The sequence below is a fragment of the Melitaea cinxia genome, chromosome 26 (genome assembly GCF_905220565.1).
Source record: "Melitaea cinxia chromosome 26, ilMelCinx1.1, whole genome shotgun sequence".
Classification (NCBI taxonomy): Eukaryota; Metazoa; Arthropoda; class Insecta; order Lepidoptera; family Nymphalidae; genus Melitaea; species Melitaea cinxia.
In genome coordinates, this window is record NC_059419.1 from 10,508,565 (window position 1) to 10,535,406 (window position 26,842).

Below are 26,842 nucleotides of genomic sequence, written 5' to 3' on the forward strand. Positions count from 1 at the left end.
AGTCTCAATGCCACTGAAAAAACATCCTTCAGTCTTAGGCGAATCTTATCAAAAGGCAAAATATCGTTTCTTATCATTAGAACGTAAGTTTCCAAGAGATCCTATTTTTAAGAATAGATATATTGAGTTCATGAAAGAATATGAACGTCTTGGTCACATGACAGAAAATAAGGAGTCTTTACACAGTTGTCTTCAACCAATTAATTATTTTTTACCTCACCACGGTGTCATCCGTGAGTCGAGTCTTACTACAAAACTTCGAACAGTTTTCGACGCTTCAGCGGCCACCTCTTCAGGCGTGTCACTTAATGACATCCAGATGGTCGGTCCAACTGTACAAGAAGATCTTTACTCCATTTTGATACGTTTCCGTCAACATAAGTATGTCGTGACTGGAGATATTGAAAAAATGTATAGAGCGATTGAACTCAATCCGTCTCAACGCTCTCTTCAACAGATAATTTTTCGTTATAATTCTAATGAACCATTAAAAACTTATACTCTTAATACGGTGACCTATGGCACGGCATCTGCGCCATACTTAGCCACTAAATGTTTGGTTACATTAGCATCTAATGTCCTTGATAATGATGTGAAACAGTCTATACAAAAAGATTTTTATATGGATGACTATATAGGGGGGTCTTCTACTATTGCCAATACCGTAACACTTTGCAAGGGCGTAATATCTACCTTAGAATCAGCTAAATTTAATTTAAGAAAATTAAGGTCTAATAATCTATCAATTTTAAAACAAATATCTCCTTGTTCTGATAAAACGAATAATATTTTAAAATTTTCAAAAACTAATTCTAATGTTGCTTCAAAAACTTTAGGTCTCAGCTGGATATGTGATGCTGATATACTGTCATTTTCAATTAATATTGAACTTCATAAAAAAGTAACTAAACGTCACATTCTTAGTGTCATCAGTCAAATTTATGACCCACTAGGCCTTGTAGGCCTCTACGTTGTTGAGGCTAAAATTATAATGCAGAGGTTATGGATTGAGCAATATTCATGGGATGATGAAGTGTGTACTGAAATTAAAAATCGTTGGTTAGCTTTTGCGAGTCGGTTGTCTTCCCTTAATGAATTAAAAATTCCCCGTTGGGTTCTAAGTGATGATTTTAATATTTTAGAAATTCATGTTTTTTCAGACGCTTCAGAACGAGCATACGGTGCTTGTTTGTATATTCGTTCTATGCATAAATCAGGGCTAGTAACTGTGCACCTCTTGACCTCTAAGAATAGAGTAGCGCCGATAAAGCCAACGACAATGCCTCGTCTTGAGCTTTGCGGAGCCTTGCTTGCTGCAAGGTTGTGCGCTAAGGTACTAGCCTCTTTAACTCTAAATATAAGTAAATGTCGGTTTTGGTGTGATTCAACTATCGTCTTAGGATGGTTGAAGACATCACCTCTTCAAATGAAAAGTTTCATACGAAACCGTGTTCATGAAATTCAAGAAATTACCGAGGGTCACACGTGGTGCTACGTACCGTCAACAGACAACCCGGCGGATCTTGTTTCTCGGGGGGTGAAGGCTGATTCCATCAGTAGTTCTTCGTTGTGGTGGCACGGCCCCACGTTCTTATTAAAACATGAAAACGAGTGGCCACAAATGCCTAGATTTAACGAGAAACAAGATCTACCTGAGTTACTTTCTTATTCTCTTTTTGTTAATAATACTCCTAATATAGATCTTATTTCTAGTCTAATTAATAAAACATCAAATTTTACCTATTTACAAAGATCGATAGCTTATTTACAAAGATTTATTTACAATTGTCGAAATAAAACTAAATTAAAAGGATATTTATCCGTAACAGACCTTCAAAATTCATTAAATTTAATAATACAAAAGGTTCAATTAGAAATGTTTCCCGATGAATATGTTATTTTAAAGTCTGCTAAAAAGCTGCCTATAAAGAATAGACTGTCTACTTTATCTCCATTCTTGGACACAAATAATATAATTAGAGTTGGTGGCAGGCTTAATAATGCTCCATACAGTTATGATACCAAACATCCTATTTTAATTTGTAGCAAACATCATTTTAGTACAACTTTATTTAATTATTTTCATTTAAAATATTTACACGCTGGTCCACAATTACTTTTAGCGAATATAAGACAAACTTATTGGCCCTTAGGTGGCAGAAACTTATCAAAAGGTATTGTCAATAAGTGTGTTCGGTGTCGCAGATACAAGGCCGAAACCATTCAGCCTGTAATGGGGCAGTTACCTGCATCACGAACTCAATTAGAATTTCCTTTCTTACACTGTTCCGTGGACTATGCTGGGCCGGTGTTGGTAGCAGACCGAAAAGGCAGAGGTTGTAAGCTTATTAAATGTTATTTGGCAATTTTTATTTGTAATTCTGTAAAGGCCTGTCATATCGAACTCGTTACGGCACGGCATATATTGCCGCGTTAAATCCCTTCGTGTCACCACGCGGTAAACCTTCAAGTATCACTTCTGATAACAGTAAAAACTTTGTGGGTACCTTTAATGAATTATCTAAATTTTTAGCACAATCAGATCTTGAAGGTCATTTTGCTGGACAAGGTATTGAATTTAAATTTGTGCCTCCATATAGTCCACATTTTAACGGCTTAGCTGAAGCAGCAGTTCGATGTACTAAACATCATCTTCGTAGGTTACTTCAAATCACTCATTTCACTTATGAAGAGATGTCTACTTGCCTCACTCAAGTAGAGGCAGTTTTGAACTCCCGTCCCCTAACCCCGTTCTCCTCTGATCCTTGTGATTTTTCCGCTTTGACTCCTGCCCATTTTTTAATTGGACGACCATTAATGTTTATTCCTCAGCGAGAGGTATCAGCTGTTAACATCAATGCTCTTGAACGCTTTAAAAGGATACAACTTATAAGGCAACATTTTTGGGGTCGTTTCTCATTGGAATACATCTCGTTACTTCAGGCCAAGACAAAGTGGAAGTCCTCAAGATCCGAGCTTAAGCCTGGGTCTCTTGTCCTCATAAAGGAAAAAGCTCTTCCGCCTCTTCTTTGGTGCTTGGGAAGGGTAATCAAGACATACCCGGGCAGCGATGGGATTTCTAGAGTGGCCGAAATCCGGACCAAGGGTGGCACCATTAGAAGGGCATTTAATAATATATGTCCACTTCTAGATCTTGAAGCCTCCAGCTCTCAAGCCGGGGAGCATGTTGCGGACTAACGTAACACCACGGGCGCGGTGCGCGGCGAGGGACGGAGGGACAGCCCCACCATCGGATTGGAGAGAGGACATCGGCGGCTCGACCTACGACACGTCAGCGACCCTTTGATCCGACGCCTAAGACTGTCTATTTAATATTGTTGCATTCACATTTTGTTCCCGAAACGGCTAATAAACCAGATACATATACAGTCCACTTACTATTAATTTAACGTTCACCAGAACACTAACAGATACAATAGGAAAAATAGCTTAAAATGTTATTAATATTTGTCTATATAATCCGCTTAATACAAAACATTTAGTTTAATTTTGATAGATTTACCATTAGTTATAATATTTAAAGAAAGAAAACAACAAAATTATGTATTGGCTTATCGGACGACAATATAGAAATAAGCAGAAGCAGAGGAAAGTTACAGGCTGAAGCGAGCGAGTTCCTTCCATCCTCTTCATATGAATTTATATTATCACGTATGATATCTGCGGGTGCTGCCACAGTATTGTGATAGTTACGGTTTGACTATATGAGGTATCTAAAATTTTTATAGTGATTTAAAACTTCTGAACGAGAGTAGGACCTATACAATGAAAAAGAAGGGTTTGGGTCAGGAGTAAGATTTTATCAAACGGTTTAAGACCGATTTAAAAATCGAAATAAGAATGGAAGCGGGAATTAATTAAAATACAGTTATCCTTTTTTTAATTTTATTTATATGAAAACAATTTTACAATGTTTTTTAAACAATCGATATAGATAATTAATAGTGTTCAATTTCAATTACTGACGGAATAAATATATAATTACAATTTTTTTTTTATTTACATAATTATGTACAATCAAAATCTTACCAGCCACAGAGCTAGAATATAAAAATTTACTTAAAAAGAGAAAAATTTGAATACAGATTTCATAATTTGTACATTATTTACATTCTAAACATTTCAATGAAGATTTAAGTTCTTATATGGTTACTGTCAAATATTTTAATAATAAAATCTGAGCAAAAACAGATAATAAACACACGTTTAAAATTTCATGCTTTTAACGAGGACAATAGAGTAAATAATATACATAGAGAAGACACAATAATTACTAGGTTTTCATAAATGGAACTGTATTACAAAGTTTTTTTTTTTAATTTTGTGCTTCTAAAAAGGTTAAAAGTTTTTGTATTAAACAAGAAAAAGTAGGATAATTGGCACTAAACGGTAAATAATGGATTCGTTTTTACACTTATATCGTTTGTAGAAATTAATAAATATATTTTGAGTGTACATATTTTTATTCAAACTTTTCCTATCTTTATACATGTAATTTTATATCAATTCAAATGATATTTAATTTAAATATCAATTAATTTTAATATCTATTCAAATAATACGAAAAACATGAAAGACGAGACAATTAAAAATAATATTGAGTAAATTATTCCTTGCACAATTAAGTACAAAAGTAGCTAATCTCAATAAGGTTAAGGGATACCAATTTTTTTTAACAACTTTACCAAAGTTCACAAGTCAAATAAAAAAAAAAAAAAACTGTAAGTTAATTCAGTTTTACAAAAGTTGTTTTTTTTTTAATCTTAATCCTAGAGGAATGTGGTTTATGGTTCAATGGGTAAAGGTTCACAGATAACTATTCTACAAAATACGTTGAGAGTAAAGGGCACTTACCAGGAAAATTCTTATACTAGTTAAATTATCATAGTAACGAATTTTCTCGACTATTCTTTACTGAGCTTATGAAAATATGCATGGTAATTTTTTTTACGAATTTTGTGTACCAGATGTGAAGAACTACCATGACTTTTATTTCCTTTGCTTAAGGCCTATTTCATTGCTAGCTGATAAGGCTTATCTTCCTCGTAAGTTATTAAAAGGTATTTATCAGGAAAAGGAAAAAGAGCTTAGGTCTTTCTTCACCTCAAGTAATAAATTGTAAGTTTTGGTCATCACAGTTCACTCATAGACGTTTCTAAAAGTGGATTGCAATCGTGACTGACATAAATATCCCTTAATTTTTATCTATCGGATACTGTTATACATCAGATAGTATCATCAGTGACCAGCGAATTGAAGTAAAAAGCGATCAGGCTCTTATAATTTTATCGTATCGTAATCTCATTAGAAAACATTTTGTCATAAATGCTATCTCTTATCATAATGGATTATTTATTTCTCTACTGTCTTTTATGAAAAACGTTTCTTGGTGACATCCGTTAAAAATTTCGCGGTTGCATTCAATTCCTTCGTATTCGAATATACATTACTGTTTCAAATTGATTGTCTACGCACTAAAATCGGATTCGGTATAAAACTTACAGTAATAGTTAAAAGTAACTTCTGTGATTCTACGATTGTTTAATAGTTTTAATATTCAATGAAAATCGAATTACTAATTTACAAAGTTCGTCAAGTCTTTAAGTGCTGTATTGTCAATCTGATTTTATAAGATAAGGGGGTATATCCAAAAATGTTGCTAATATTTTATAGAAAAAGATTACTAGTATTTAAAATGAGGATCGTAAACTAGATGCTTAATCAGTCTGGTCGATACAGCCAAAATAATGGAAGAACAATTTTGGACATACATTGTTTGGGCAAAATTAATTTCGTGCAATTTATGTAGTGTATTACTGGATGATACTTGATTTTTCGTTATTTTTTTTTAAACAATTTTGCGTATTTTGAAATGATCCTAAAGCTCGAACTAGCTTTTTTAGCGTTTTAGTTATAAATACATGTAACGCCCATATTTCATTGGTCATCTGTTTCAAAAGAATCCTTACATTAAAATAACGTATTTTGCTACAAAATTTAATATCGCGTTTCTTTTAGTAAAAAAATTTTTTTTTTTCGCTATGTATATTTATAATGAGCCACATAAGAATTTAGAAAGCATTCCAGTTTCAACTGAATATTTCTTTAATATTAATCCCGGTATAAACAGCAATACCTAGTGGTCTTACACTATCTGATACCTGGCCGTTACTATCTATAATTTACTATAAAATGTCTATAGAACTACGATTCTCACTTTTAACTGCGTCAGTCACAGTTCTAGAAATTCAGTATTTACCGTACTACCTAGATTTGATCCATCCGTTCGAGTCGTTATATATTGCCAAAAGGCTAAGATCTAAGATACGAGGGTATCTGAGAAACGATTGAGCACATATTATTTTCAAAGTGTAAAATTAATAACTCAGGATATTTTTTCAATTGTCTAAACGAGCACCGGCTTGCGTTTCCGTTTCCTTCTATGCTGCGGGTGACATTTGTCGACGCCATCTTGGGCGCCATTTTGTGTCGGTGCTATAACCGCTTGGTGGGGGGCGGCATGGCTGGCTGGTGGAAGGGATGATATTGGCGGGCTAGGATCTCGCCCTACAACACCCCAAATGTTACCCTATACATCATTATATCCTCTTTTCAAACTGTGAATCTTTTCTACTATATGTGAAAAGTTGATTTCACCATATTTTTTTGCATTAATTTGTAATATTGATTCTGCCAATTAGAAATTCTTTCATTCTTGAAAGTTGTCTTATGGTGAAATTAACCTTATCGTTATTATGAAACGCTTACCACTTGGGGTTGTTGGTTCTGAACTTGTTTTATATTCCTCTCTTGTATCATCAATTGGTGCGCCGCTCTGTTGATAACGTGACAATGATATTAGTACACAGTACAGTAAATTTTAATGAGGTAAAATATGGCAATAAACCGTGTTTAAAATTTGCAGCTGTCCTACCGGGGATTAACCTCCACATTACAGAAGGTAACACAGTTCCACAACCACCTTGGAACTTTAAAAGCCGACCGGTGGCGGGATAACCATCCAACTGCTGGCTTTGAAATACACAGGCCGAAGACGGGCAGCAGCGTCTTCGGTGCGACAAAGCCAGTACTGCGGTCACCAACCCGCCTGCCCAGCGTGTCACCACGCTATGGCAAAACACATGAGTTCACGTTATTTTTGGCGTTAACTTGTGGAGGCCGATGTCCAGCAGTGGACTGTATAGGCTGTAATGATGATGATACAGAAGGTAAAATAATGCTGGCCTCAAGAAGTGATGCATTCCTATGGTAAGTAAGGTAATCAGAACTCGAGGGGAGTGTTGGAGGATAAGATTGGTAAGACGTTTGCAATGCTTCTAGTACTGCAGACGTCCATAAGCTACGGTATCCGCTTACGATGGTAAGAATCGTACGACTGTTTGACACCTTTGAATTTAAAAAGATACTTGAGATAAGGGTAACTTTACTCATACAGTTACAGTTCAGCCTATTGCAGTCCACTGCTGGACAGACATCCCGGTTTTCTGCAATCCTCATCCAGCCACCACCAACAATCATACGTATATCGTCGGCCGGAAGACGTCCCACACTACGTTTGCCAAGACGCAGTGTAGGAACCTTACTTACACTTATTTACTTTATTAACTTTACTCATACCGCATTGTAACGTTTTACCTATCCATTTGTTCTTGCGTCATGTCAAGCGCCTCCTGCATCTCCCTAGAAGTATTCCTCACGAATTCTGGATCGCAGTAGTCTCCTAAGCCTTGTTCTGCCAGTACCTATTGGAGAAGTTACTTGTGATTAACGAAAGCTTAAAATTCTCACCAAGCTTTCCTTCAATCTTTTAAGGTCAAAGCAAATGTTCTTCTACCCATAAATTATTCAAAATCATTACACGGCAAACGTAATTTTTATCGAGGATTGCCATCATTCTAGGTAAGTGTCGGAAATGTTCTCGAAGCCGCCATATTGATATCCAAGCAAAATCATCAGTATCTTTCTTACCCTGGTGACCAGGCTCTCAGCGGAGCCAACAACGGGCACTGATGAGCTGTTCCGCGGGCTCCCGGGGAGAGAGACCACGCCGCGCCCGGAACTATCTCCTCCTGTGTTACGATCACCAATACTTATTGTTTGAATATTGATTGAATTTCGATTAATGATTTATTAGTTTCGATATAAATACGAAATCCTACAAATGTCTATTTTAATGCGCTATTAAATCAAATCTTTAACATTTAACAGAACACTAAATGGCAAATTTGTCGATACTTAAAATTTTCTAATTGTACCAAGTATTTATATATTTATATATAGGTATGTATTATATATTTCTATACTAAAAAGATGCTACTGTAATATCTTCCTTAATGCGAAAAAATTATTACCAGAAAAAAAAAGAAAAATAGAGTCTGCGAGTTGACAGTTAATTTTCATGCTTTTTGGTCCAATGATATAATCTTCGTACTATATAAATTTAATAAATGGAAATTCCAACATAGTTTGATAAAACTTACTATTTTCTAAAACTAATCAAGATAAAATATTTACAGTGATGCGTGTAGATAATATTCATAATTGCTAAATTTTAAGCCTAATAAGCTAATTTGATGAATTTTGTAGTTCTCGAAGCGTTTGCGCTCTCTACTTTTACTATTAAAAACTTCTAATCATTTAGCTCTCGTGAAATTTTATGATTTGTTAAACTAGGTTCGTGCAATTTGAATGAATGCATTAAATTATCTGTTAAGTTAATGTCATCTAAAAGCTTCTAGTGTTATTTACTAAATGCAGTACTATCAGCCGTTCAAATGATGTATTAGTTACATGCTGATAAAATATTGTATAAAAAGTTTCTATCTTATTTTTTTTTTATAAAAAACTTATTGCGTTTCATTTTTTTTCGATTCGAAGCCGTGTTTTTGTTGATTTTTGAACTCAGATCGTGCTTATTTTGGGTGTGTAGTTTGAAATGGGATATGCCGTGATATTTGCGGTAAGATGGTGAAAATTTCCTATCGCAATTAAATGTGTCTATACCGTTCCGCGACTTCGCTTCCAACTCGGCTGAAGCTTCAAAGTATACTTAGTGCTTGACTCGTATCGAGTAAGCTGCCTTTGTGATACACGGGTCAAAACTCGATCTATTGAAGAAGCTTTGAATGTTCGTTTACATAGACTGGGTCGGAGATTGCCAAAGAGCTTGCTTTTTTTTTAAAAGAAGAACGCGTTGTCTAGTCAATTGGTGACTGCAGTTGAATAGTTCAGTTAAAAAATGTTCAATATTGTCAGAATTGCTTTGCTCTCCAAGCCAGTATGTAGGAACATCAAGCGCCCCCTAGGTGATCAAACGCAATAGAAACAATACGTCATTGATAATTTCTATCGCGTTGCGTTTACGATTGCAATCGAAGTTTATATCGTCAGTGCGCGGACGTGAACGAAAATTTTAATTGACGTTTTTTAATATTTGATATTTGAAGTTATCATTTCCAGGAATCATAAATAGAACACTCGATCATATTGTTACGAACACACAAAGAAACTAGCGCCATCTAGCGGCAACCATTGAAACCACACAAAGACAGAGACCGTATGAAACTCTCTACTCAATACTAGATGGCGTTAGAGGAGCTACTGTGGAACTATACAGAAGTATAGTCTCGAAAACCGGGTACATGCGCGAACTTTCCAGAATGATCTGGGCCTCGTGTTGGCCGATATAAATAGCCGCAGGTAGGCGAGCGAGTTCAGTTCAGTTTGAGCGATCATCGAGGCGACTTCAAAGTGAAAACTAGTGATCAAGAGTGGTACCAGCGAAACCTACGACATTGGCTACGACATAGGACATTGTTTTAGTGCTTAGTGTTTGAACCTAGTGCTTTGTGTTGGACCTAGAGCTTGTGAATAAAGTCTTGAAAAGAGTCAGCAGGTCTTTCTCTCCAAATCCTTTGAACCCTAACACGTAACAACTGGTGTCAGAAGTGGGATTTGGAGATGCCATTGACTCCGAGAGAAGACTTCAAGGGCGTCAGGACAAGGGCACAACGAGCTGCGGAGGCCACACCTACTGGAGACCAAGCTCCGCCCACCGTAGGCCAAGCCCCGCTCACTGACCCCGACTATCATGCCCCGCCCACTGGCCCCGCCCCAGGCCCCGCCTACTCGAACTCAAACCCGCCCACTCGTACGCAGGCCCCGCCCACTCAGGCTCAGGCCCCGCCTACCCAGGCTCAGGCCCCGCCCACTTTGTCTAAAGCCCCGCCCACTGGATCCGCTCACCTTACCGCGCCCACCAGCGACACCGTAGCTTCTACAGACTCTCGAGTGGCTCATCAATTAGAAAGTTTAATTAAATTAATGGAGCTGCAAAAGGCTGAAATTCGTGGTGCTTTGCAAGAATCACAAGAGCAACAAAAGGCTGAAATTTGTAGTGTTTTGCAGGAATCACAAGAGCAAACAAGTTTCAAACTGCAAGAATTACAAGAGCAAACGAGTTTCAAATTGCAAGAATCACAAGAGCAACAAAAAGCTGAAATTCGTGGTGCTTTGCAAGAATTACAAGAGCAACAAAAAGAGCTCCAAGAAAAAACGCTTTGGGCTATAAAAGACGTTAGCGACGCGGTGACTAAGCTTCGAAAAGATGTCGACGTAGTGGAAGAACGAGTTACCGGGTTAGGATTGGATGTTGAAAATGTGAAAACCGGCCTCACTGAACTACAGAAGAAAGTAGTGCGCCTTGAAACCACGGGAGTCGCGATGTCTAGTGGAAGTACCGGAGTGGCGCAAGGACTGAGAGTGAAAGTGCCTCCGTACGACGGCACTACTCCGTGGAACGCTTATCGTCAACAATTCCAGACTGTTGCTACTGCCAACGGATGGACGGAAGAGCAATGCCTGACCGCTCTCACTGTTGCGCTCAGAGGGCAAGCTTTGTCGGTTCTGGAAGCACTGCCACATACAGGAAACGGGTTCCAAGACTTGATGGAGGCACTTGAATCCCGATACGGGGAGCGACACCTGGAGCACGTGTTCCGTGCCCAACTGCGTGACAGAGTGCAGCGCTCAGGAGAAGGACTACAACAATGGGCGTTGGAAATTGAGAAACTCGTCAGGAAGGCACACCCAGGAGCAGACACCGAGATGGTAGAAACGAATATTCTTCAAGCATTTGTCGACGGAATCAAAGACCTGGAGGTCAGAGCTGCAGTGAGGCTTCATCATCATACATCGTTAAAGGAAGCATTGGCGCATGCTTTGGAGATCGAGGCTGTTCGCCATGACATACGGCAGACCCATAAGATCCGCGAGGTCTCTGAGGCAGTCAAGGAGGTCAAGGCTCCTACGAAGAAAAGCTATGGAGTCATGTGCTACAAGTGCGGCGAAAGGGGCCATCTTCAGCTCAACTGCCCGCAGAAGGAGACCCAGATAGCAAGGATGAAAAGGATCGAGGAACAAATAGAGGAGCTGAAGAAACAAGGGGCTTCGTCCCCTGCCCGGGAGCAGGGAAAATAAAAGCCAGGACTAAGGGGCGAGTACTGGCTGACGCGGAGGAAGCCCCAATAACTGTTATCTCCCAGGCATGCAGTGGGAATAGTCTGCGATTCAGGGGACTATTAACGGGACGGATTGCAAAATGACTCTAGACACAGGAGCCTCTAGAACAATAGTGAACCCAAAGCTGGTAAAAGCCGCAAGGGGACATAAGAGGAGAATTAACTGTCGGCTTCTTACGGCCTCCGGTCAGCCAATACTCGTCCTGGGAGAAATGTCAGTTACGATGTATGTAGGGAGGTCCTCATACTCTCATAACGTTATCGTGGCTGAGATTATGGATGATTGCATCTTGGGTTTGGATTTCATGAAGAAACACAACTGCAGAATTAATGTCACTGACGGAGTTTTCAAGTGTGGTGAAGAAGAAATCTTCATTCTTGGTGCTGCTTGCGGGAAAGTCGCATGTGTAAAGAAAGTCATTATACCTGGAAGAGCGGAAGTTCGGGTGTTGGTGAAACTACCGACAACTGGAAAGAAAAAGTCAAATAGACGCGTGTTGATCGAAGACACACCTACTAAGACATCGGCGCAAAAACTGGTGACGGCGAGAACCCTTGTTAGTGGAAGCAGTAACGCTGTGGTCAAGGTTTTGAATCTTGATGATCGCGAGATCTGCTTGAATAAAGGTCATTGGAAATTGCGAAGAAGTTGTCTGGATGAAAAAGTGTAGTTCGATGACAGGCGCAGACTTGGCAAAGAGCAACAACTACGAATTAGTGACTGAGCTACTCGGTGACTGCAAGAGTAATCTTACTCATTCGCAGAGCATGAAAGCTAAGAAGTTTTTACAGCGCTACGCGAATATCTTCTCCAGTCACGAAGGGGACCTAGTGCTAGTGAATAAAGTCTTGAAAAGAGTTAGCAGGTTTTTCTCTCCGAATGCTTCGAACCCTAACATGTAACAATATCAAACAACAGGTAAATTTATGTATAAGTATGTATAAAGAATATGAAAACATTTTATCCTCGACCTTATTACAAAAGTAGACGGGTAGATTAAAATACACAGGGATAAATGGACCTACTTATGCAAAAGGGAACCAATCCACACAAATGCCATAATCGAGATAATGACACAGAAGCTTTCAATAATCAACCCTCTATCGACCCTGCAAAGATCAAAATAATCTGACAATTTTTACAGAATAAAACATTTCTATGACAAAGTTATCAACCAATTTATTATTATAATATATTTAATACTAGCTGACCCGGCGAACTTCATATCGCCTAACAGTGACTTTTAAGTATTATCACAAATCTTTTGTATGGGAGTATAGAAAAGTGTTGTTTTTAGACTTTTTCAGGAAATTTAAAATTTTTTTTTTTAGAATTTTTCTCTCCGTAAGAACCATCCTCGTACTTCAAGGAATATTTTAAAAAAAGAATTAGCGAAATCGGTCCAACCGTTCTCGAGTTTTGCGCTTAGCAACACATTCAGCGACTCATTTTTATATTATAGAAGATTAATGACCCATTTGACAGTCAATAGATTGAGAGCCCGGGAAGAAGGCTATGAACCGCAGGTGCAATCGTGAGCCGCGTTTATCCTCGACCTTATAACAAAATTAGACGGGTAGATTAAAATATACAGGTATATATATTAATGACCCATTTGACACTCAATAGATTGAGGGCCCGGGAAGAAGGCTGTGACGCGCGGTTGCAATCGTAAACCGTGACCGCCGGGAGGCTGTGCGAGCGTGCGGACCTGCGTGCGACGGCGGCACGCGCGCGCTCGAGGACGCGCTGCGCACCATGCGCGGCCGACCTGGCGCGGCGGGCGTTGCGTTGGGCGGCGCGGCGCGCAGGCTGCGGCGCGCGTGCGAGAACGCGAACGGCAGCCGCGCCGCCGCGTTGTAGCCGTACAGCGTCATCGGCCGCGACTCCGCCGGCGTGCACTCGCGCGCCAGCAGCAGCGAGATCTTCGGCGCGATCGTGTCCCCCGGCGACGGCGTCCGCTCCTCCGGCGACGCCTTCGGCACCGCCAGCTTGTCCCCCGTCTCCGGGTGGATCTTCTGCCGCGACGGCGACGTCTTCGTCCCAGTCTCCGGCGTCGACAGGTAGTTGACGCAGCCGAAGGCGAGCCCTATCTGCCCGAGCATCTCGGGGTAGTTCGACTTTTGATTGCTACGCGTCCGAGCAGCGTGGGGAAGAGACGTTAGTGTTAGTGACACGCGCGAGCTGTTAGTGGGGGTTCGAGGTTGTCGGAATGAAATCACTCGATCACACGTTTAACTACCTTTGTAAATAGCGTTCTTTAGATCGTTTGTTGTCGCTCTGCAATGTGATAAGCGATATGTTTATTGAACATTAAATACGTCGACTTTTACTAATGAATTATTAGACTTATAGTCGCTTCGAGAATGGATTCTAATATTTATACTCACTCGAGGACCTGGTAAATCTTCTCCGATTCTCCGTTGAATATCAAAGGTCTTAACGGTATCTGTTCTTTTGGTTGTCCGTTTGCTCTACAACAAATATGCATTATTTGATATTTATTTAAACACTTTAAACCTTAATTATACATTTACTCACAAATTCGGCGCCAACGGTGGTCCCATTCCGTATTCGCGTTGCATCATCGAACTCAAATGGTTACCAACACCTTGTGCTAAAACAAAGTATGTTTTTTGTAAAAATTTCCTACACAATACGTAACCAATAGTAATGTTATGTTTCAATGTCATACCCGGAGGTCCTTCGCCTTGTTTCCTGTGTCTATTAAAATGCCTGTTGGGACCGTGTCTGCGTATACTCGACCAAACTCCACCAAATAGCGAATGATTTCTCTGTAAAATATATATTGATGCAAGGAGTTATGCCAAACTTTTTAATATAATTTTGAATATAATCAGCTTCCATCCTCGGTTATGCCTGTACTAAAGCAGAAGCGACATTGTATGTGTATAATGCTAACTATACCTACTTCTTTTGCAATATAACCTTCTTCAATAAATGGGTTATGTAATATATCGTACCCGCTAAAAGATTTTTCCATTCGTTCCTGTACTACCTGATATTAGTATGTCCAACAACCAAACTCTAGCTAGCAACATAAGAATTGATAAATGAATAAATAAGTTCTTGGTATTTCTTACAAATACCTACTCCTGACATTTATTGTGGAAGAGAACAGGAAAAGGTATCTTGCTTAAAATCTGGAGTAGGCTGACAGGATACTTCAACTTTTCAAAAACAAGATCACCGCTAAATAACACTACTACTGAAATTATTAAGGTGACCAGAGCTCTTGGGTTGGGTTTAAGATATGGTCAGAAGTACGCTTGTAATGCTCCTGGTGTTACAGGCATCTATAAGCCACGGTATCCATTTACCATCATATAGACCGTACGTATGTTTTCCACTCATGTAAAAATAAACTTACCCTATGCATAGGTATATCGTTATCAGCGACCATTTCGTCGAGAGTTCCCGATATCGCTCGTTTCAACTCGGGCCCAGCTTCATGCAACGTCCTCAGACCAGCCTGAAGCGTCATCTGATGGTTCTGTTCATCATTCTGTCTCAACTCTTGCTCCTTACGCTTTTTGAACCTTTATTAAAGGATTTGAATTAAAATGATGTCCAACATGTCCATACTTGTGATATAATGCGTAATGCTAGCTGAGGCTTTGGTAAGATGAAAACTAACTCTAGCTATTAGCCTAATTTTAGTTACCGTTTGTACTGCCATAAAGTCCAGACTTAATTAATAGTAAAGATCTAACTATTGATAATTTATACACTAGTGCAGCTAAATTGTTTTCTCTAATTATCTAGGCTAGTTTTTTTATTAACAATATAGAAAGAGGTTTAGATTTCAGGATCGTTACTTCTTTAGGAATTTCAACTTACTTAATTCTACGCCTTTTTTTCTGTTCCAATTTTTCAAAGACTAAAACTACGTTGCTAGAAATGTAAAAATAATAGTATTTTTTTGTAATTTCCTGTTTATGATTACAACGAAACAACTTTTTCGGATTTAATCGCGGTTTATTAGGTTTTTTACATGCCCGACGTTTCGGATGCTTTACAGCAACCATGGTCACGGGGGACCTCGGTTTATGTTTTGAGTTATGTCGAGGAAAAAAACCACAAAAACACAACATTTAAAAAGTGTTCGAGGTTGGGTAAAACGATTATGGTACGTTCGCTTGTAATGTGTCAATAGCATGCTAATTCAGCATCATGATTAGATTGATGTGGGTATTTGGATAAAGTTTGCCAAACTGTTTAATGTATATCATATTATTATATTCTTAGGACCATGCGGGATCGAAAACAACTTCACTGGATCCTGCTATGTTTCGTGTATTTATAAAACTATAAAATCATCTATTTGATATTTCCAAGTGTAAAATGCTAAGGGAACACATTCTCTCCTAAATAACATACTTTGCCTTAGATGCGTTACTTACGCGTGATTCCTATGGAACAAAAAAATCGTGTCAGTTTGAAACCGAACTTAATATAAATAAATTATATGTGATTAAATATATAAACAATAAAATAAATCGTATAACAGGAGAATTCAGATTTAAATATATTTCTCAATTATTTCTTTAATGTAGACTAACATTACATTTTTTCATTATGTAGTTGGCTCTACCAAGCAAGTAGTATTTCATCAATCACTTAGAAACCAAAAGAAATATTTCAAATATTTCATAGAAAAATAACTCGTAATTTTCCATTATTCATGACAATTTTATCCTCTGTTTCAGATAATGGTGGACTTATTTGACTAAACTTTATTTCATAAACAGCTTTTGGTAGTTTTTTTTATTTGCATAGAAAGTTATTGTAAAGTTATGGACGTACTATTTTACATCATATAATTCAAGTTTGGTACATCAAATTCTTTACATTTTTAACAAAAGTTTTTAATTAGATAATTTTCATAATTTTTTGGAAGATTTTGTGTATTAACTAAATGTCTGTTATATTTAAGTTAGTGAGGTAGAAAATCAAAATTCCATACCTCCTAAAGTAGTCCTGGATAAGGAAGGTAGCATAGAACTTTCCAACGGTGATCTCATTGGGGTCGCCGGGTGGCGGTACGACTTGGTCAAGAAGTTTGGGGGAGGTTCTCTTCCAAATCTTCTTGATAACAGCTCGGAGCTCGGTGTTACAGTCGTCTATGTTACCTGTTAAGAGAAATGTGACGGATTGTTTAAGAATATTATTGTTATAATAATGTCACTTGCACAATAAAAATAGAAGCTTAAATTGCTGAAAAACGTAAAATAATTATATAACGACTTAAAAAACGACACTGCTGACATGATCAATTCAGCACAATTTTGTAATATAGTATTCAAGTGTAATCTCTAATAGATTCCAAAAGATTTGTAACTTTAGAATGACACTATATGACACATAATTTAAAAATCCTGCTAAGCCTTGATTAATGTTGGTTAAGTTTCCATAACGTAAAGAATTTAGTTTTATAGAAAGAAAAAAAATGATGGATTGAAAATGTAATTGAATATTAAGTAAGCTGCGCCACGTGGTTTCACCGATCCAGTGAGAATGTCGGGATAAAAGTGTATCTACCTACCAAGTTTCATTAAAATCAATCCAGTAGTTTTTGCGTGAAAGAATAACAAACATACATATATCCTCATATACTTTCACGTTTATTATCAGTAAGATAAAAGTTTAACCATCCGTTTTTATCTTGAGCGAAGTGCGTACGACCGCGAAGAGGGTGGCGTTGAAGAGAACCGTTCCGTCGGAGTTGAGCGGCATGTTCATGGACACCAGGCGCTTGCAAGCCACGCGGTGGGGACACAGCTTCCCGAACCCTGGGGAACATATATATGTATAAAAGACATTAGTTGATTACTTAAAAATTGGAATTGGAAAATTATACAATGTGTTGCTCTGAAAAAACAAAGATTTTATTATAGAATTTTTCTTTATACATTATAATACAAAATTAATTATAAAAACCCTTAACCTACCTGAAAAAACAAAGAAACGACATTTAAAGCTATTTACCAATTCCTATACATAAAATTAAAATTAAATATTTCTTTCATATGTGACTATTATGGAGTGTCAAAATATCTTTATAAAAACAATACATATTACTACTGATATAAAAAAGGTGCTATTATACAAATATACAAACTCAAAGGAATATATTTCTTATATATTGTAAGCAATTCGTTGACTTAATTGTACAGGCTGAAAATCAATATGTATTGTGGACTTCGTCTGCGTGGAATAATGACTGAATGTTCAACCTGATTCTTTAAATTGGCATACATTTTTTATTTATAAAGTGATCGTCATGAAACAAACACTAAATGTTAAGTTAAGCTTGCCACAATGAATTAGTAAAACTACATCATCCACCACCATCTAAATTGGATAATCCGTTTCTGAGATTAGCGTGCACAAACGCACAGACAAACAGACGAACAGACAAAAATTCTGACCATCATTGCTTTGGGTTCTGTTTGCGTTGTTAAAGGTCCCAATAATATTTTTTCTCATATATCTTAAATGTACAGACAGCGACCCGTTACATTCTTATTATATGTATTGATTAGTCCTAGAATATTCTATAGTAATTCAAAATTATCTAAGATATTATATTATATGTGAAATTCTTTGGATTTCCGAAACTTAATGGTGATCCTTCTACAGTATTCTGATACTGGAAAATTTGATTTCTGATGTCATATAAGCAGAAACTCAGTGAATTTTCGTCAGTTTCATTCTGGTGTCCATCGAACGACATTCAACTTGTGTATAGATATTTTATAGGGTTCGATCCCCGCACATGACAAACATTTGTATTGGCCATACAGGTGTTTGCCGTGGTCTGGGTGATTGTGAAGTCCTAGTGGTCCGATCGTTGCTCATAGTAGGGAATATATCCGCCAACCCGCATTGGAGCAGCGTGGTGGATTAAGCTCTGAACCTTCTCCTACATGGGGAAAGAGGCCTATGCCCAGTAGTGGGATATTACAGGCTGAAGCGTATAGACATTTTAATCCTACCCTACATATTGTTTGTTTCTTATCTCGACTATGTTTTGTTTAGGTATATATTGTATTGCGATGTACCCAACATATACAATATTGTTTAATTTTAGTGTGTGTATTTTCTCATATAAGTGAATTGTATTCTTTTGAGAAATTAATGATATTTAACCTCAATCATTTTATGTCATTCAAATACATTAATTGTCAGGAGCACAAGGTACAAGAACAATTGTTTCATGGATAATTAGTAGTTTCATTTATAAGATCTTTGTAATTACAAATAAAATTTATTATTTTTGGTCTCATTATATAAAAGTTAGTACTTACCGAGAGGAGGACTTATTTTTCTTAACAATGTCACTACGTCTAAATGTTTTATCCGTCCCTTAGCGTCAGGGTCGTACTCACTCCATAATCTATTAAAAACAATATATCATTAAAAAAATACTAATTAAATAAAAAAATAAATAAAAAACAATCACACATTTTGTAGAAATCAAATTACCTTATAAATTCATCTAAGTGGTGTGGTCCCAATATCGACCAGTCTCTGGTTAAGTAGTCGAAATTATCCATAATTACAGCGACAAACAAATTAATAATCTGGAAAGTAGAGGAAGTACATTATTATGTACATTTGAACAAGGTATAAACTCAAACTTAAATGTAGTTCTGAGGTTTCTTAATAGATGGCGCTATTGGTATTTTACGTCACGCTTACATTATTATGTATGTATTATGTTTTATTAAATTTGGTGGAATTTAAAAGTATATCCATGAAATATACCGTTGATGCGTACCTCGTTTGGGCCTGTCAAGGACTTGGTGTAGCAGTATATAACTATTATGTACGATTTTATTTTTGTGTTACCCACACATTAGGAATTCTAAACATTTTTGAATATCATATCAAAAATTGACCGCTCCAGCGGGATTCAAACCCGCGTCTCCGACTGACCGTGTCGGCGCTCTAGCCAATTAAGCTATGGAACGATGTACCCGCCAGAGCGAAATTCTTGATATGATGATTTTTATTTTTCGATTTAAGCGAACCATATATATAACTATTTGTCAGTCAGTATATAGTCAGTCAGTCAGTATATAACTATTTATCAACTTAATTATGAACTCGAATGGAGTTAACTCCTTAAGAACATTGTTATTAAATATACTTTGACGGTTCGCAGGAAAGTGGACATAAGGTGCCAATCAAACCACTAATTGCAAATTCATGCGACGTCATCAGGCCTGATGATGCTCCAATAAAGGATCGAAACGTCGCATGAATTTGCAATTAGTGGTTTGATTGGCACCTTATGTCCACTTTCCTGCGAACCGTCAATGAATTCTTATAACAAATGGACACAACGATAAATAATGAAAATTGTTATTAAAGATATATCTATCTTCTTATCGCAAGATACGTTGTGCGGTAAATCGTCATTCTCAGGGCGGGTCTCAGTGCTACTACTTCACACGAATTCACTCCTCAGTTTTTAAGTAAAACATCTTCACACACATTTAACTTGGGGAGTAAGCTGGTGAATGCGTGACGAGAGCGTTACGGAAAGTATGTTCGGACGAGGCAAACGGAAGTTGAAAGAGAAAAAGAAAATGTGTGCTCGTATCTTTCTTTTCCATATTAATAAAATATAAACTGAGTGAAAAAATAGTAAAAAAAAAACGAGTGTGCATTAGACCACACGATTGAAGTAAAACTTCTTAATCACTCCTACAGTAATATACGAAACGTAACTCTCTCTCTTTCTGTCATCACTAACTTAGAAATAAGTAATTCATTTCCTTTCTCTCTTTGTCTCATAGCCAGTTATGTTTCGTATATCTAAGACACAGTGCAGGTATATTGTGCAGAAGTTTTACTTCTGTTGTGTGGTCCAAAACACTCGTTTTTTCATATGGCCATTCCATGGCTTATTATTTATTTATCGTTTTTTAAGGAGTTAACTCCAAGAATATCACAATATGAATGATTGTGATTGCGTAACCACAATCGGACAAAAGTCATTGACCATGAGAAGGATGTCGAGTCTATATCAGGTGTCCAAAAACTCAACCAAAATAATCACTATATAGACTGCAAATTATCTTTATGGGCTATATAAACGCTTAATGTGTGGTTATCGTAACAGTATAATGTCAGTCTGTTGCTTGACCACTGCACTAATTCCTAAACAACATAAAAATGACAAATAAAAACACACCATGTATAAAAATTACCACATATTAGAATAACGGTTGCTGAAGTACAAATTATGAAAACAACTCACGAGAAAGGAGCAAAGCACGTAAAATGAGATAAAGTAAGGGAAAGCGAGGACACTGCCGCACGAGCCGCTGCTGTCTTCTTCGCCTTCTTCGTCGTAATTCCGATCACAGCGCACTTCCGGTTCCGGGGAGACACCCATCATTATATCTTGCCAGGCTTCGCCTGATGAGAAAAATATATAAATATATATAGAACTATATGTAAATTACTGATATCAAGTCATTCGCGTTTGTGTACACTGACTTTGTATCAATGAAAGCGTTTTCCAGCGATAAAAGAATTTTAATATCTGACCAATCTCGTCGTTGAATTAAAAAAAAAGTTATTGTTCAGTTCAGAGTTATAAATAAATTTCTAAATTAAAAGTAGCCTCAGTTACTCCTTATTACATCAGCTATCTGTCAGTGAAAGTTCCGTCAAAATCGGTTCAACCGTTTCAAAGATTAGCCGGAACAAACAGACAGACACACAAAAATTGTAAAACATAATAATTTTGGTATATGTACCGTGTATTACAAACAGACACTCCAATTTTATTAATTTGTATAGATATTAATATCAATATGTATTTAATATTCTTTTAAAACTACTAAACTAGAAATAGAATGTGGAATGTGGAATTCTTTACCCGTAAGTATACGGCGTGCACAATCATTAGAGTCATTTAAGAGCCATTTGAAAGACCATTACTTAAATTTGCTATAATATCGTTACTGATTTAGTGCTATATTTCTCTTGTACTCTGTCGTTTATATTTATAGTATCTATTAGTTGTTTATATTGTATGTATGTATGTATGTATGAATCTATGTATGTATGTATGTATGTATGTATGTATGTATATGTATGTTTATGTATGTACTGTTATATGTAGTTGCATGCCTGTAATTATATCTATTCAAGTGTATGTATAGTTATATAATTATATGTTTTTACATATATTATTTTAAAGTACACCTCTATGCCGCTTTATTCTTATTCATGTCCTTTTTCTAAAGGTTGTCTGGAAGAGATCGCTCTTTAGCGATAAGACCGCCTTTTGTACATTCCTTTTTTGTTATTATTATTATTATTTCTCACTTGTTTCTTTTTCTTTCTCTTTTATGTTATTTGTATTATTTTTGGTTGTACAATAAAGTATATTTGTATTTGTTGTATTTGTAGAAATTAGATTAGTTTGGCCGTCGCTTGAGTGATCAAATGGTAAATTATGGACCTACTTTTTGATCACATTTAGCCCTATGAGTGGACATCAAAACCACTGCCTATACTTCAGTGAAGCGTTACTGATTCAATGATATTAAATATCTATATATTTGAATAACGTTCTGAATAAAAAAGGGTAACGTAGAAACAACTGACTAAGATATTAACAGATAATAATATAAATTATACGGTACTAGTACCCACGGTCACCAACCCGCCTGCCCGTGTGGTGTCCATGGGCAAAACACACGAGTTCACGCCCTTTTTTGGCGCGAACTTGTGGAGAATTATATCCAGCAGTGGACTGCGATACTGAAGTGATTCAGTACTAACCAGTAGCAGAACGAAATAACACCAATATAGCCTGTGGAAACGTCTGGAAGTGGTTGTTTCGAGTGATGGGTGTGTCGTCATCTATAGCAATTTTTCCAAATACCTAAAAAATAATATACGCTTAAATTATTTAAACTCATTTAGAAACTTATGTATATAAAACACGAGACTAAGAAAAGAGAAGAAGAATTTGAACATTCGGTGCTGTCATTCTGAACTGTCCGTAGTTTAAGTACAGAATTTTAAGATTGGTCTTATTTGAAAATCAGCTAATTATATTTAACTTTAGATGTAAATACACGTATTTTTTAACTTACTTGCATCCCAACAACGGCGTAAATGAAGAACAGCATCAAGATCAATAGAGCAACATAGGGCAGCGCTTGGAAGGATTTGATAAACGTCCACAGTAATGTTCGAATGCCTTCGCCACGAGACAGCAGCTTGACCAGCCTCATCACACGGAACAATCGAAAGAAGTTTATAGATGGGATCGAACTTTCCTGCGAGATTAATTTTAATTTGAACCTGTGTTTGGGTTAATTTACGTTTTAATATTTTTTTTTTGATTAAATGTTTCAGTCTGTAATACTCTCCTGCTGGATCTTTTTATCAATTTAGAAGAAGGGTTTTGATTGTGTGAAATGTATCATATTTAGTAGATCTTATAATTGTTTCATGAAATATATTTCTCGTGTAAAAAAAAGTGTAACTCCATGTAAAGATTAAAGGACAAAAAGTATTGTATAATCAGTACAGAATGAAAAAAAAACCTGTTGAGTACTGACGAATAATTTATTTGTCATATATTTCTTATATAGTAAATGAAATTTAAAAGCTCTAAAGAATCAGTATAATTCATATTAATATTTTGTAAAGGAAGATCATTATTCAGATGCTTATGATTTTAAACCAATTTCACAAAATATTCATTATAGGTTTCTGGCAAGGATGAGGTTCTCAATCCGACTGTTTATTTTTTTTGTTTTAGGAATGTTATCTCGGCACTTTATACTGAGTGGACCGTTTTTAGACGAGGAAGCAAATGAACTGTGCTTTCTAAATTATAATCTATAGTGTGTATATACAATCTATAATATCTCCAAATATAAGAATTTATTACAGATATGCCTTTATTTGTTATTTTCAGTAACGCTACATGTATCTCAAAAATACATTTTGTGTAATTGTGAAGTGCTTACAGTGCATCTCCTATGTCTAAAAATTTGATCTTGTTGATTACTATTTGCTGGTTACTGTCCCATGTACATCAAAAGCTAACCTTATAATTATTTGCTTGACAACATCTAAAGCTATTTTATTATTAACATCTATTATTCTTGATTTATCTTTAAATATTCAAAATTCTTTTAATATATATTCAAGTTCTTTATTATCTATAAAAACTTTATCTGTACTTTCAGTATTATCTATTCTAGATTCTTTGCTAATTTTTCTTTACGATATTTTGTAAAGATTTATGTATTCTATGTATGTGGCTAAATTTTTATAAATTACGTCTCCTAAAGCGTGCACTTACCTTAACAACGTGTGCTCTTGGCAATCCACTTCCCTGCAATAAACACGATTTCTTCAATCATCTACACATATTTACTATACAGGATGCCACGGCTTGCTGTTATTACAACATCTATATCGTCCATGCTCGGGACAGTAACTACATTGTCTAAATTGAGATGGTCATCTTAACATTTTTGAATATCATATCAAAAATTGACCGCTCCAGCGGGATTCGAACCCGCGTCTCCGACTGACCGTGTCAGCGCTCTAGCCAATTAAGCTATGGAACGATGTACCCGCTAGAGCGAAAATTTTGATATGATGATTTTTATTTTCGGTTTAAGCGAACCGTGGCGCCGTCTATAGTGAGTTCTTTACAGAGACCCGTAACTATTCAAAGTTTCATATTACAATGAAAATCTTTGACAGGAGAGAAGGATGGTCATCTTAAATAATTTTATTGCTCCTTTCAAGCAGAAGGTATTAAATGTTTCAGAACTACTTTTTATCCAATGTTGAGTATTACCAATAAACTATTACAGCAACGAATAGGAACTGTCTACATTTATATGAATGATTTTTGTTTGTTTTTATCTTTTTGCCACGTTAATGTTACAATGGCAAATGTGCTGATGGCGGTATATAGAAAGAAGAACATAAAAATAATCTTCAAATGACAGTCGCGACGACTAAACGGCAAAGCGCCTGTACAAATTGAGGAGCATTAAAAATTCAGAACTTCGTATTAGCTAAAACTTGAACTAAGGAATCGAAAGACGATCAGCGAGCTTTTAGATTTCTCAAACCATGTCTTTTTATATCAATCATAATATTTGTTTTTAATGAATAGCGGTAATTTATCTGTTGACCACAAAGATTAGTTTCACTTAAGAACAAAGCAGGAATAATAATGATCATATAAATAGCTTACGTAACGACTAAGATTTTGTTGTATATACTTCAAATGATGACCATTTCAATTTAAACGATGTACCTAGTGTAGGTGGTTAACTAAATATAAAAAATTGCATATATGCCGTGCAAAGTGAACATTACCTGATTTTTAAGTTCGTTTACTTGTGATACGACGATGTCGATGATGCTACCTAAAACGATGATGAAGTCGAACGTGTTCCATGCGTCTCCGAAATAGTTCTACAAAATAAGTATGAATAGACTTTATAACTTGTTGTGAAAACTTTTTGAGAATATTACCCACGATGTATCGTGACATGTATGAAAAAAAAAATACAATTAACATCCCACCAGTTGTGGTCATTCTTACTATCATCAGTCAAATAGAAGTTCACATATGTTTTATATACATAGCGGTGAAATGATATTTTACGCCTCTCAATTATTTTCACACTAACTTGGACCACTCTCTGGGTGATTGAAGGACAATTCAAATTATAAATTATCTGTTTTAACGATGTATTAAACTTAATAAACTACTTATGTATTTTTGCTTATTCTAAGATGAAAAAATGTTTTAAAAATATTTCATTATCATCATTCCAGCCTATTGCAGTCCACTGCTGGACATAGGCCTTCACAAGCTTACGCCAAAAATGCGTGAACTCATGTGTGTTGCCCATAGTCACCACGCTGGGCAGGCGGGTTGGTGACCGCAGGGCTGGCTTTGTCGCACCGAAGACACTGCTGCCCGTCTTCGGCCTGTGTTTCAAAGCCAGCGGTTAGATGGTAATCCCGCCATCGGTCGGCTTCTTAAATTCCAAGGTGGTAGTGGAACCTTGTTATCCTTTAGTCGCCTCTTACGACACCGACGGGATGAGAGGGGGTGGCTAAATTCTTTGGTGCCGTAGCCACACAGCACAATAATATTTAAAAATATTTATTGAGCGTAAATATAACCTTATTATAGATAAAGTCTAACCTTAAACCGAAAAGCAGCCAGCTTGAAGATAAATTCAAGTGCAAAGACCGCTGTGAAGATCATGTTCAGCATATCTAGTGCTTTGCTGTACTCGTGAGGCTGGTTGTGGTATTTCATGGCGAGGGTGATGGTGTTTATCATAATGAGGACAAAGATTGCGTATTCAAAAGGCTGGGACGTGACGAACCACCATACTTTGTACTGGATTCGGTGCTTTGGGATATACCTGTGGAATTTGGGTTTTTTTATCCATTAAATTTTATACATAATTTACTACTTTTGTATAAATTTCATATAAGTATATTTGAATAATATCAAAAATTGAAATAAAACATGATTATTATTTATTCTACTCAAATTGAAACAAATTCATAAAGTGAAACAAATAGAATCAAGGAATTTGAAGTTTGAAAAGATTAGGGAGAAGTGAGAAGAGTAATTTTAGGACAACATTGAACTATTGATACATCAAGTTTCGTAATAAGTAACTTAGAATTAATATTATATTATTTTATTTAGAGTCCGTTATTTTGCTAGAATGGTCCATAACTTACCTCCTAATTGGCTTAGCTTTCAAGGCAAATTCTATACAATTTCTTTGGTTCTTATCTAGTTCACAATTCTTGTATTCCTGCTCACCCTCATTTTGGAATGTCACTATGACGAAACCGACGAATATGTTTACCTGAGGAATGTTGTAAATTATGTCATTTACTGGAACTTCTCAATATATATATGACTCTGTTTTTGCTACAAAATCGTCGTTTCTTTCTCCATTAAGAAAAAGAAAAGTAGGTCTTCCGCTACGCTACCCCACTAAGAGTTAGGGGACCTTGTCTAATAGGGTGATCATTATTCATGGTAATGAGTAGTAATCGCCCTATTATAGCCTAGGTGACTCTGAAGCATTCGGAGCCGAATGCCGAATGTGGGAAGCCCTATAAAGCACTCAGGTCAGAAACAAATACTTGTTAAGATAGAAATAAATGCTCCGAGCGGGCATTGAAACTGTAGCCACCGACGTTGAGGCAA

At 36.6% G+C, this 26,842-nt stretch overlaps 1 protein-coding gene across 1 annotated transcript in view; it reads right to left on the reverse strand.

Moving 5' to 3' along the window:
* Positions 1-3,892: 3,892 nt before the first annotated feature.
* LOC123666569 (muscle calcium channel subunit alpha-1-like) overlaps positions 3,893-26,842 on the reverse strand; it is a 58,567-nt gene continuing 35,617 nt past the window's right edge. The window contains exons 26-46 of the mRNA XM_045600676.1: positions 26,365-26,495; positions 25,811-26,036; positions 24,970-25,068; positions 23,933-23,965; positions 22,710-22,895; positions 22,393-22,495; positions 20,855-21,015; positions 19,072-19,169; positions 18,894-18,982; positions 17,235-17,375; positions 16,550-16,715; positions 15,987-15,995; positions 14,954-15,122; positions 14,258-14,357; positions 14,104-14,179; positions 13,953-14,036; positions 13,805-13,842; positions 8,011-8,111; positions 7,678-7,784; positions 6,790-6,856; positions 3,893-6,610 (exon numbers count right to left, since the gene is read on the reverse strand). Of these exons, the coding sequence (XP_045456632.1) occupies positions 6,428-6,610; positions 6,790-6,856; positions 7,678-7,784; positions 8,011-8,111; positions 13,805-13,842; positions 13,953-14,036; positions 14,104-14,179; positions 14,258-14,357; positions 14,954-15,122; positions 15,987-15,995; positions 16,550-16,715; positions 17,235-17,375; positions 18,894-18,982; positions 19,072-19,169; positions 20,855-21,015; positions 22,393-22,495; positions 22,710-22,895; positions 23,933-23,965; positions 24,970-25,068; positions 25,811-26,036; positions 26,365-26,495 (2,367 nt within the window). The 3' untranslated portion in view covers positions 3,893-6,427. The remainder of the gene's footprint in view (positions 6,611-6,789; positions 6,857-7,677; positions 7,785-8,010; positions 8,112-13,804; positions 13,843-13,952; positions 14,037-14,103; positions 14,180-14,257; positions 14,358-14,953; positions 15,123-15,986; positions 15,996-16,549; positions 16,716-17,234; positions 17,376-18,893; positions 18,983-19,071; positions 19,170-20,854; positions 21,016-22,392; positions 22,496-22,709; positions 22,896-23,932; positions 23,966-24,969; positions 25,069-25,810; positions 26,037-26,364; positions 26,496-26,842) is intronic.